Below are 11,656 nucleotides of genomic sequence, written 5' to 3' on the forward strand. Positions count from 1 at the left end.
TTTGTGATCCTGTTAACATTTTGATTATGATGTATGTGGGAATCATGCCTTAAACTAACTTTCTTCTGAAGTTAAAAAAAATTCCTGTATGGCAGTGTCATCCTTAGTGAGAAACCTATTCAGTTTTGAGAAGTAATGATGGAGCCGAACTTCTTTTTCTGGTGTTTTTATTCTGTCAAGTTAGCTTGTTTCCGCCTCTCAGTTCTGTCCCTACAAACTTGACCTGTGATATTTCTCCTGTGTCAGACCTTTGACCAACCGCCCTCTCTCTGTCATGACAATTTAGAGGCAGTCCAGCCTGTCTGGGCCAATGGAGACTTTCTATTGCTCCTTTTCATCACTAGACATTTAACAAGTCCCATTGCTTACCCCCCTACCTGAAATGCCAGTGCAGTAAGAAATATTGGTCAGTTTCTTAATTAATTTCAAGTTGACGGTAAAGGTAGACAAAGACATTTACCAGCCATGTTAGAACTTTGAGTTTTGGCAGACATGTGATAGACTCCTTTTAAAAAGCTTTTGGGGTAGCTAAAATCAGCTATACCAAACCCAACAATCTAAACTAGATACATTTATGAGTTATAGTTTAAATTTAAAGTGCATCCAATCTATAATTGGGTTTATGCATGTACTGTTTTTTTGCTATATATAGTGTCTCTAACACCTCTGAAGAACCAATCTTAAATGGCTTAATTTCTTTAACAGCTTTTCAGTTCACCATTAACTGTAGAACTATAAAATGATTTCTGAAGTATCAAGATAATTCTGTTAATTCTGGTAAGCTGTGTTCTACTTGACACCCCTAGTGTAAAACTAACCATTTTTAAGTAGAGTTATAATTATAGGTATTTTAAAAAATTATTTGAGTATAGAGAGACGAGAATAAGACTGCAGTTGCCAACGACGATATTAATTCTATGTTTGCTTGTAGCTGTAGGCGTCCCTTCCATTACCTCTTTGAAAATATTAAGACAACATCAGACTTCTTTTTTCCCATGGTTTTGTGTACTTACATGGGGTTTTGTTATAGTTTTCAGTGATACCCTTAAGCTTAGTCTGTTGCTTTAATTTTTTTAATTTCTGTTTGGGGAAACTGAAAACAGATTCTTGTATTGCATCCTCACCAGAAGACTAGTTATGGGATGGAACTTGTGCTAAAATAGGAGAGTCAGTGTTTGTTCAAGATGTTTGGGTTACTGAAGGATCCCAAGACCTTTTAAGGGCTGACTTCCATTAGTTGGTGTTAACATAGTTGGTGTGGGATCAGGGAAAGTGAAAGAATCAGCTTGGCTCCGATGTTTTATACATGTTACTTCCTCTTCTTTTGAATGGCAGGAAGATTTGCTTTGCTGTTGTCCTCAACCTCCTAGCCCTTTTGACTCACTTGTTATCTCTTCCAGTTTGCTCATTTTGTTTAACCTGGGTTTTGTCAAAGACAGTTTTTTTTTCCTTATGTGTGCTAGAAGTTTTGTGTATTCCTGGGAAAATTTGAGGATCCGGCATAACTGAGTATTTGAGACCTAGGCTGTAGGTCTTGATTCCTTATACTAGACAGCTCCTCCCTCTGATGCAGGTCTTCCCAGCTGTAGGGGGCGAAAGCACAAGATTATTAGGGTTCCAGGAATTTCTAAGGCTGATAAATTTCCCTTTAAAAATAATCTCCACTTGTTTTCTTTCTCAGAGTTAAAAGTACATGGAACATATTTCAAAGAGTATTTTTCTGTAGAATCTCAACTTCTCCCCTTCCCACAAAACAGACTATTTTATATATATATACTAGAGGCCCGGTGCACAAAAATTTGTGCACTCGGGGGGAGGGGGAGGGGTCCCTCAGCCCAGCCTGCGCCCTCTCGCAGTCTGGGACCCCTCGGGAGATAACCACCTGCTGGCTTAGGCCTGCTTCCGGGTGGCAGAGGGCAGGCCCAATCCCTAGGTGCAGCCCCTGGTCAGGCTCAGAACAGGGCCAATTGGGGAGTTGGGGCGCCGCCCCGTCATGCACAGAGCAGGGTGGATCGGGAGGTTGCGATGCCACCCTCAGTCACGCTCAGGGTAGGGCCGATTGGGGGGTTGGGGCACCGCCCCCTGTCACACTCAAGGCAGGGTTGATGGGGAGGTTGCAGCGCCACCCCCTGTCATGCACAGAGCAGGGCCAATCAGGGGATTGGGGCGCTGCCCCCGTCACTGTCATGTTGATCCTGGTGCCGGGAGCCTCGCTGATCCCGGTGCCGGGAGGCATATTACCCTTTTACTATATAGGATAGAGGCCTGGTGCATGGGTAGGGGCCGGCTGGTTTGCCCTGAAGGGTGTCCTGGATCAGGGTGGGGGTCCCCACTGGGGTGCCTGGCCAGTCTGGGTGAGGGGCTGAGGGCTGTTTTCCGGAAGCAAGTGACTAAAGCTTCCAACAGCTCCTTGTTTTCTTTTTTTTATTTTTTTATTCTGGGCCAGCTTTAGCTCTGAGGCCTCGCCTCTGAAAACATCGATACAATGTTGCTAAAGCCCGGCTGAATGAAAGCCGGTTTCTGGGGTTTTGTTTAGCTTCTTATTTGCAACATAGTACATAGTTGCTTAGAGTTGCAGCTGAGAGGCCGGCAAGTGAGGCAGGGAACGTTGGAGTCCGCAGTCACTGAAGCAAGCAAGCCTCATGTTCGCTTCCAGCTGCCGGCCGCCATCTTGGCTGACAGTTAATTTGCATATACTCACTGATTAGCCAATGAAAAGGGTAGTGGTCGTACGCTAATTACCATGTTTCTCTTTTATTAGTGTAGATATATATATATTTCACATTTTTCTCTTCCTTGTCTTCACCTGGTACATATTTGGGTAAAATCTAAAAAAGGGGATAAAGTGTGGTTGAGAACAGAGAGAACTGGGACAGCTGAGGGCATTACACTTGACCTCCTTAGGTCCACTTCTTTACCTATTTCAGGTCACTACTTACATTTTTATATTCTAACCCTTTACCTGAATAACCCTTCCCCTTTACTACATGCTTCCTGCTAAAAAGCACAGACCTTGGTGTCTGGCAATCAGTTGTTCGATTCTTAATTCCATTAGTTACTATTTCTGTGTGACCTTGGGGCAGATTTCTTAATTTAAAAATGTGGATAATAAATACTTCAGAAAGTTGTTTGAGGTTAAATGAAAGAGTTTATGTAATGTGACCTATACAATACTCAGCACAAAGTAGTTGCTCAGTAAATAGTGGTAGCTTATGAAAAAGATTCATAACACAAGCTTACATACTCAAACTGCCTTGAGCTCACAGTGATAATAATGTGTACATAATGGGTCTGAAGAACTGAACCTAAAGCCCCATTGAAGTGCAGCATTGGAATCAGTAATTTGTACTTGCTACAGTGCTAATGGCTTGCGTATTATATAGCTTGTGATTTATTGAGGGCAGGTATCTTTTTCTCTACCCTTATCCTGTCCCCCTAGCACCTAGGATGATACCTAATACATAGTAGGCAATTTAAGAAAATCTGTCCGATGAATTTTTGTAGCCAGCATATTGTTTGATTAAATAGGACTGTCTAGTACAGTGGTTCTCAACCTTCTTGCCCTTTAAATACAGTTCCTCATATTGTGACCCAACCATAAAATTATTTTCGTTGCTACTTCATAACTGCAATGTTGCTACTGTTATGAATCGTAATGTAAATATCTGATATGCAGGATGGTCTTAGGCGACCCCTGAAAAGGTTGTTCGACCGCCAAAGGGGTCGCGACCCACAGGTTGTGAACCGCTGGTCTAGTATGTAAGAAGCATTAACATTGGGCATGTCAGAATTCAAGCTCTGTCAGGGTATAAAATAACTTAACTGTTTTATTAGCAGTTTTTCATATGACTCATTTTAACCCTCAGAACAGCCCTCTTGGGTAGATAATTGCCCTGTTTTATAAATGAGAAAGTATCACATTGGACCCAGCTCTTACAAGTCCATTGTGCTGTCCATGCTCCCATTGCTGTCAAGGATGAGTGTAGGAGCGTCTTAGCTGATTTGGTTATTCTGAGCATCACACAGTCTCAGCTTCTTTTGGTGTTTGTGATTTTAAACAAGCAGTTTGTTTGCTATGAGGGTAATAAATCAACTGTTTATTCCATTTACAATGCAGTTTGAAACCAGGTGGACAGGGAAACGACAGAGTTGTGTGGCTTAGGTTAAGACAACCCCCTGCCCTTGGTATTGGGGAGATTTTTAGGGGCTCACAGAGAGGTTGCCCAAGAGTCCCTTTTCACATATCAGCGCCAGTGTAAACTTCCGGTGCATCTTGACAAATGTTCACTGGCATACGTCCTGCTAGGTGAAGGTAACTAGATTCTTACAATCCAGAAATCACACCTGGGATTATAATGATGCTGCGGGCTTTCTTTTCCTGCCTTTTCCAGTTGCTAGATCTAAAATCCAGTGGCCAACTGTCTAACAAGGCATTGAAAAAAAAAGTTATACCGAGTGACATTTCTACCAGAAATTAAGAAAACAGTCTCTCTGATCTCCCTTAGTGCTGCATTTACCTGTGTACGTTATTGTGGCTTGATGTTTTGCATGGATAGCGGTTTGAAGCATAATGTCTGCTCTCCACAGAGCCTCAAGGAATTGAGAGAAGGGGCTGCTAGCATATTTTTAGGCTAACCAGAACATTCTATCGGCACGTACTCAGTAGCTCAGCTTCACCCATATTGTCAAGGAGGCCTTCATGATGACCCAGCTCAATTATTTCACCTTTGAAGAGCCCAGGTTCCAGACATATGACTCCTGTTTACAGTCATGTTCTGGCTTTTCTCTATCCAGTGTCCAGGCTAGTGTTTTTGTTAATGGGAAGAGAGTTAGCATGCATGTATGAATTGAGAGAAACTGACCAACATTTCCTGTAGTATGGTGTGTTTCTGGTCACTGATCTAACCTCTAACCAAAATAAAGTTCGGCACAATAGGCTTCTTTTCCAGTGCTTCCATTGTTCAGAATGCTTTGTGTAGCTTCATGCCCTGATGCCAGGTTACTGAGCAATAAATTTTTACAAGCTGTTTGTTTTTTTGTGTGTGTTTTTTTTTATGGTTTTGGGGGGCATTTTTGTCACTTCCCATGCCCATTCCCCATACTATTTCTTTTCTTTTCTTTCTTTCTTTTTCTTTTTTTTAAAATTCCAATTCTATTTCTTAATTAGTTTTACTGATCAATGTAGGAAAAAATGGAATGTCTCACAGTTCCATTGTTTCTAATTTAAAGACTCCAAGTTGCCTTTTATCAGAAAAGCTTTGCTTCCCCACAAAAATGAAACACTTACATTGAAGTGTGTTAAAAAATGTTAAACTTGAAGTTCCGCTATTAGAAGTAGTGGTGTTTTTCCAGCAGCAATTCTATGATTGCCACATTAAGTAATTTATTTTTCTCAATGAATGAAAATATATAAAACTATATGTTATTCATATATAAAGGAAATAGGGAAGCAGGGCTTACAGGTACTGGTTACCATATGAATGAATTCACATGGTTTTAAAATAAGAAACTTTGAGGAAGATAACATGAGATGAATTTCCTCTACTGTGTCCCACCTCATGAATATTAAAACATTTTGGATCTTTTGACATTTTGACTATCAGAGCAGGAAGAAACATAGCCATTCTGATGGTGATGTGAATGGGAATCTGGTACAAGTCTTCTGTTCACTGCCTGCTCCTCCATCTTGTCTTAGTGGAAACTATTGCCTCCAAATGTTGACTGTCTGTAGCAAGCTGATGCCTCTGTTGTTGTTGTTTTTTTTTTTAAAAGAGTTTGTGGTTGTAATCTGACTTTTGGGATGAAATAATTTATCTTCATATTTTTGCCATTGTCCCCCTTTAAAAATATGTTTTGTAATGAGCATGAGATGTTATTTACAAGTTCTGACCATTGGACAAAAGTACCAGAAAGTTCAAAAAGAGTTTTGGTTTTCCTTGTCTTTTCCTATCCAAACTTCCTCTGCCTCCCTTCTCTCTTGCATTATCCCGTCCCCCTTCCCAACTCCTACTTGGTAAGATGATAGACTAAAACTAAGCTTGCTTCATTCTTAGAGATTGAGATTTTAAAAAAATAAGTACAGCCCATACCTTCTTTGGGGATTACATTACTTAGCAGTCAGTCAACCTTTGTCATGTCTAACTTTTAAGAGATTCTAATCATTCATTTGTAGTAGTTTGTTTGATCTGGTATGTGAGCTTTATGCAGATGCTTGCATTGACCACAGTTAAACATCTTGACATAACATTAAAACGAGTTAGTTGTATGTTTGTGTCATTGTAAAGACAAAATTGAGCAAGTCCAGGAACTAGATCACCTATGAAGTGAAAATCCATAGTATATTTGTTTATGGTTATAAATGAATCCACATTTATACTTTTTGAGGCTGCCCAATTTTTGAATAAAAGGGGGTAGTGAAATGAGGCCCTGTGTTGTGAATTTGTTGGCAGAGGTTAATGTGAATCAATGCAAATATCTGGTGTAGAGCTCACCGGGTCAGAAAATAAGTGTATAGCACTTCAGCCTTTAGAATGTTGCAACCTATAGAATAGCGGTCGCCAACCTTTCGGACCTCATGGACTACCAGTGGTCTGCGGACCACCGGTTGGTGACCACTGCTATAGAAAACCCCAATTTTTCCTCTGAAAGATTTGTTTTCTGGGCATTATGCCTTCAGTTTTAGTTAATGGCAAGCTACCAATTAGAATATATGTCATAATGGAATCCTGTAAATGAGGAAACCAAAAATTATCAGTTATCTGCCTCTTATTTAAAAATATTTACATTGTATCAATTAGCCCACACAGCATACTACCAATTCTCATTATTATGATAATGCTAGGAAGAAGTATTGGTGGACTTTCCTAAATCTAAAAGTTCTTAAAGGAGAATGGTGAATCTGACTTCATTGGGCTAGACAAAATTTCTCCCCCAAAAACATTTGTAGTTTTTGTTTGCATTTAAATAATGCACCAAGTCTTCAAAAAGTTGAAATCCCACTCAGTAATAGCTTAGAGGGAATATATTTGGCTCTTAAACTTGGATTTAGTATCATGTGACATTTTCTCAAGTGTGGATATTTTTCATTAATCACATGTTTGAATTCTTAATTTTGCTGCTTTGGGCCCTCTAATCCAAATTTAAAATGTTAAGGCAAGTCAAATAGCTGTAATTAGATAGTATTCTTTGCTGCCTTTAAAAAATTTATATAATTTAGAATTGAAATGTATTTCAGTGTTTTTCATTTTTATAGTTTTGATAATTTTGGCTTAGAAAAGAAATAATGAGGGAACTCCAATGTGACCCTTGAACAGTTTTCATCAATGGGGTAAAGTTTCTGTTAATGGCTATCTTGTTGGATAAGTTTATTTAGTTGTAAAAAAATAAAATTGCTATACGCAGTGTATTCGTAGTATATCTCAAATTGATTATATAAAAGAGCCCCAGTTTTCCTTAAGAATTGATTAAGATTCCTTCTATAAAAAATAGTTATAATTACTATTAGTCCCAGATTTGCACTCTTTGCACCCAGCCAAAGGAACAAGTGCTATGTACCTATTTTGTGCCCTTTGATGTTATATGTGCTTAATAAGATCCCAGATTGTATGTAGCAGTGATCATTGATTTGTTTACTGACTGAATGCCTTTGTGCTCCTGTTTACTTGTGCACAGAATGGCTCTGATGACTTTTTACTTAAGTAATCATAGTGCATGTAACTTTAAAAAAACAACTAAACCAAATCATGAAATCTTCTGGGAGTCTTATTAGTTAACTCAAATGCTGCTCTTTTAAAAAAATTTTATTGTTTGGTAATTTGACAGGAACTCCTTGGTCAAATTGTATGTGTCTCTCTCTATCCCATTTTTCCATTAGAAAAGGTTGCGATGAAAGATCCTCCAGACTTATTGGACAGGCAGAAATGCCTGAACGCCTTGGCGTCTCTTCGACATGCCAAATGGTTTCAGGTTGGCTCTTTGTTTTTATCTTACTGTTGATATAGCCTTGCATAGGTTTCATACTTGCCACTTAATGATTTCTGTGTAAATTATAACGTGGGGTATTCTACCTTATAGGGTTATAAGAGTAAATGAGTTAATTTAGGTAAAATGCCTAGTATGGCTTCTACTATATAGTTGATGTTTAATTATAATATAATCCTTTTCAGCTTAGCACTCTGAATTTCAAATCGTGGCTTATAAAATACAAACATGGGCGAGAAAAGTGAAAACTTAAGATAGTGGCCCAGAATGGTGTGTTGTCATGAGGCTATAAAAGCAATTTTAATAGTATGCTTCCTTTACTTTAAAACCTGCCGTTCTGAATTATAATTTTACTTTATTTTTTAAATTTGTTTGACAACTGATTATGATTGACTAATTAGTATTCACTTTAAAGAGCCTATCCATGATCAGTGTGCTTAAATAAAGAATGGATTTCAACAAGGATATTGGAATCACTTTGTTTGTTTTAGGCAAGGGCAAATGGATTAAAATCGTGTGTCATTGTCCTTCGTATTCTGCGTGATTTGTGCAACAGAGTCCCCACATGGGCACCATTAAAAGGATGGGTAAGTACTTAAATACAGTTAAAAGCAAATTCTGAAGTAAAGTCAGAGAAAATCCTGTAGAAATTACATATTACTCTGAAATAGCTATATTCTGAGTTAGCTGAGGTATGCATTGCCTATTTTTGTTTTGGAAAAAAATTATGCACCTTTTCATATGAATTCGTTTTTATGTATGTAACATGTCTCTTTTACCTTATCATAATTCATGTTACAGAGCCTGAGATTTTTTTCTCTGACAAAAAGCCTCTATATCTTTTAGAAGTGAATGTCTTTCTGCACTTTGCTCTGCACTATTCACTACTGCCCATGAAAGCTCCTTGACTGGCACATTGCTCTTTCAGTGCTGCTTCCATTTTAAAAAACTATATATATATATTTATTGATTGATTGATTTCAGAGAGGAAGGGAGAGGGAGAGAGAGAGAGAGAAATGTCAGTGATGAGAGAGAACCATTGATGGGCTGCTTCCTTCACGCTCCCTATTGGGGATCGAGCCCACAAACTAGACATGTGCCCTGACCAGGAATCAAATTGTGACCTCATGGTGCATGGGTCAACACTCAACCACTGAGCAACACTGGCCGGATTAAAGGGTCATTTTAAATTAGTCTAGCAATTATAACTTTCATATAGTATCATCAGTTTTTAATTTATTAAATATAGAGATTTGGTCCTTCATTTATTCTAATTGTAGTACTTGAGGCAGGCTGTCTGAAATGAAGTCTTATTGTGGTTTAAGTGTTTCCTAGGTTATGTGGGAGATAGGGTTGGGTTTGAATATTGATTAGTTATTAGCTATTACTAACTTATATGAAGGCTTGTTATATTTTTATTAAATCAGTTAAGTGACCACAATTTCTTAAGTGATCTTTTCAGGGTAACTCAAGTTTTATAACAAAATGTCTTCTGAATATATTATCTCAAAAATGGTAGATTTAAAACACTAGCTGGGTTAAAGGTTAATAAACAAAGGGGAAAAGTTAATTGAGTCCTAAATCATAAATGGACTTTCATGGTTTTGGCCTTCATTGTAGATAGAAATGTCAGCTCACATTTAACTGGAATCCTTTTAACACTTGATGCATGTACTAATTTGTAATTTAATATCTTCTAGCCACTAGAGCTTATATGTGAAAAGTCTATAGGTACTTGTAATAGACCTTTGGGCGCTGGGGAGGCCTTGAGACGAGTAATGGAGTGTTTGGCATCTGGAATACTACTTCCTGGTAAGGGTTTCAAACTCTGGAGGCAGAAGAATCAGAAAAATCACATTTTGGTTTATTTTTCTAAATCCTTATTAAATTTATCCTCTGCACCAGAAAGTGATATGTAGGAGTTGTTTTACTTGGAATTTTAGCAAATAGGAAAATAGGATATCTGTATGTTGAAATATAAAACTGTTTCAATAAATGTAATTTATGTTTTATATATACTAACATAAATGGTACTAATAAGATATTGTGTCTGCCATGAATTTGCTTTACCTTGGGCTCTGAATTTGAAAATGCAGATGTTTGGTTAAAATGTATTAAGTTCACTCTGTTTGCACTCTGGTGTTTAATTTGGAAACATTAAATTTGGTTTTATTTTCTATATGTAATCCCTTTAAAGATTTGGGATGATTTATCATGCTGTGTCTAAATTCTCAAAGTAAGACCAAATGTTGACCTTAGATATATGTGACTTCCAGTAAAATGAGGACATATAGGTGCTAACATATTGAAAATGAGAGTGTCCTTTGTAATCCATTTAATTAAGCAGATGTAGTTTCTCAGTTTTTTCCCCCTCTATTCCCTTTTTCTCTGTTTATTGAATTCTAAACTCAGTTCTAAGTGGTACTTGTGTCTTTCTTTTGCCTTTGCCAAAGGGGGTCCTGGTCTTCATGATCCTTGTGAGCGAGATCCAACAGATGCTCTGAGCTATATGACCATCCAGCAAAAAGAAGATATTACCCATAGTGCCCAGGTAGAAGATGGGGCACATCACTGTGATCTATTAGAGGGATATCATCACTTTAGTTTCTGAGTTTTTCTATTTAAACACTATTTTCTTGACTATTGTTAAGGGGACTTTTCCATCATAACTTTAGCGTTAAATGAATAGTCTTTTTAGCTAGATGTTCTAAGGGCTTTATAAAAGGGCTTTATAAATGGCTGTTGAAATGTGAATAACTATAATCTTTTGTTCTTCAGCATGCACTGAGACTGTCAGCCTTTGGCCAGATTTATAAAGTGCTGGAGATGGACCCACTTCCGTCTAGTAAGCCTTTTCAAAAATACTCCTGGTCAGTTACTGATAAAGAAGGTGAGTGTAAAAGTGTTTTTATTGGTGTTGGGCATGGGCAGTGGTAGAGATGATTATGGGGTGCATCTCTTATTAGAGGTGAGGGAATTTAATAATTGTTGATGTTAACTAGACTTATTGTGGGATCATTTCACAGTATAGACAAATGTGGAATCATTATATTGTACACCTGAACCTAATATAATGTTGTCTCAATTATACCCTAATTTAAACAAATTGTTAATCCAAGTCATGCATAAGGATTTTTATTGCTTTTCCCCCCTGACTTTCTGCTTTTCTGTCCCATCAATGACATCAGCTTGCTGTTATTTACTCTTATTAGTGATGAACTCAGTTGACTATGTTGGCCAGATTCCCTTACTGCATAGATGTAGGGACCATACTTTGAGAATCTCTGGTCTAAGAGAAGAGGTAAGCCATAAACTAGGAGATGATGTTATCGCTGTACTTGGAACTGTTACTTAACCAAGAAAGAGAAAACAAATATAAAGGAAAAGTATATTGAAAAATCCAGGAGTATCTTCCATTTGTACTAGTCTGTTTGAGTTTCAGCAGAAAGGGCATAGATTTTGGGGTCAGTATTGCCTGGGTTCTAGTCATAGCCCCATTCTTAACTAGCTTTAGGTCTTGAGCAATGAGTTTGCTTTTGTCCTAGGGATGTTACCCCGCTTTATTGGCTATGGCAGATGAAGATGCCTGACTCAGTTCCTCGAATACAGCAGACTCAAATATGAATCCACTTACGCTCCTCGTTATGCCTCAAAAAATATTCCCTCTCCCTCCCCC

General features: G+C 38.0%; 1 protein-coding gene across 12 annotated transcripts in view; it reads left to right on the forward strand.

Moving 5' to 3' along the window:
* Positions 1-11,656, forward strand: part of STRBP (spermatid perinuclear RNA binding protein) — a 126,741-nt gene that overhangs the window by 69,892 nt on the left and 45,193 nt on the right. For all 12 annotated transcript variants that reach the window (XR_002831089.1, XM_023760157.1, XM_014462215.2 and 9 more), the window contains exons 6-10: positions 7,874-7,965; positions 8,472-8,567; positions 9,681-9,792; positions 10,434-10,531; positions 10,759-10,870. Coding sequence is in view for 11 of the 12 variants with exons in the window: in XM_023760157.1 (XP_023615925.1) it covers positions 7,874-7,965; positions 8,472-8,567; positions 9,681-9,792; positions 10,434-10,531; positions 10,759-10,870 (510 nt within the window). In the remaining variant the exon portion in view is untranslated. The remainder of the gene's footprint in view (positions 1-7,873; positions 7,966-8,471; positions 8,568-9,680; positions 9,793-10,433; positions 10,532-10,758; positions 10,871-11,656) is intronic.

This window comes from Myotis lucifugus, unplaced genomic scaffold, assembly GCF_000147115.1.
Source record: "Myotis lucifugus unplaced genomic scaffold, Myoluc2.0 scaffold_173, whole genome shotgun sequence".
NCBI classification, from domain to species: Eukaryota; Metazoa; Chordata; class Mammalia; order Chiroptera; family Vespertilionidae; genus Myotis; species Myotis lucifugus.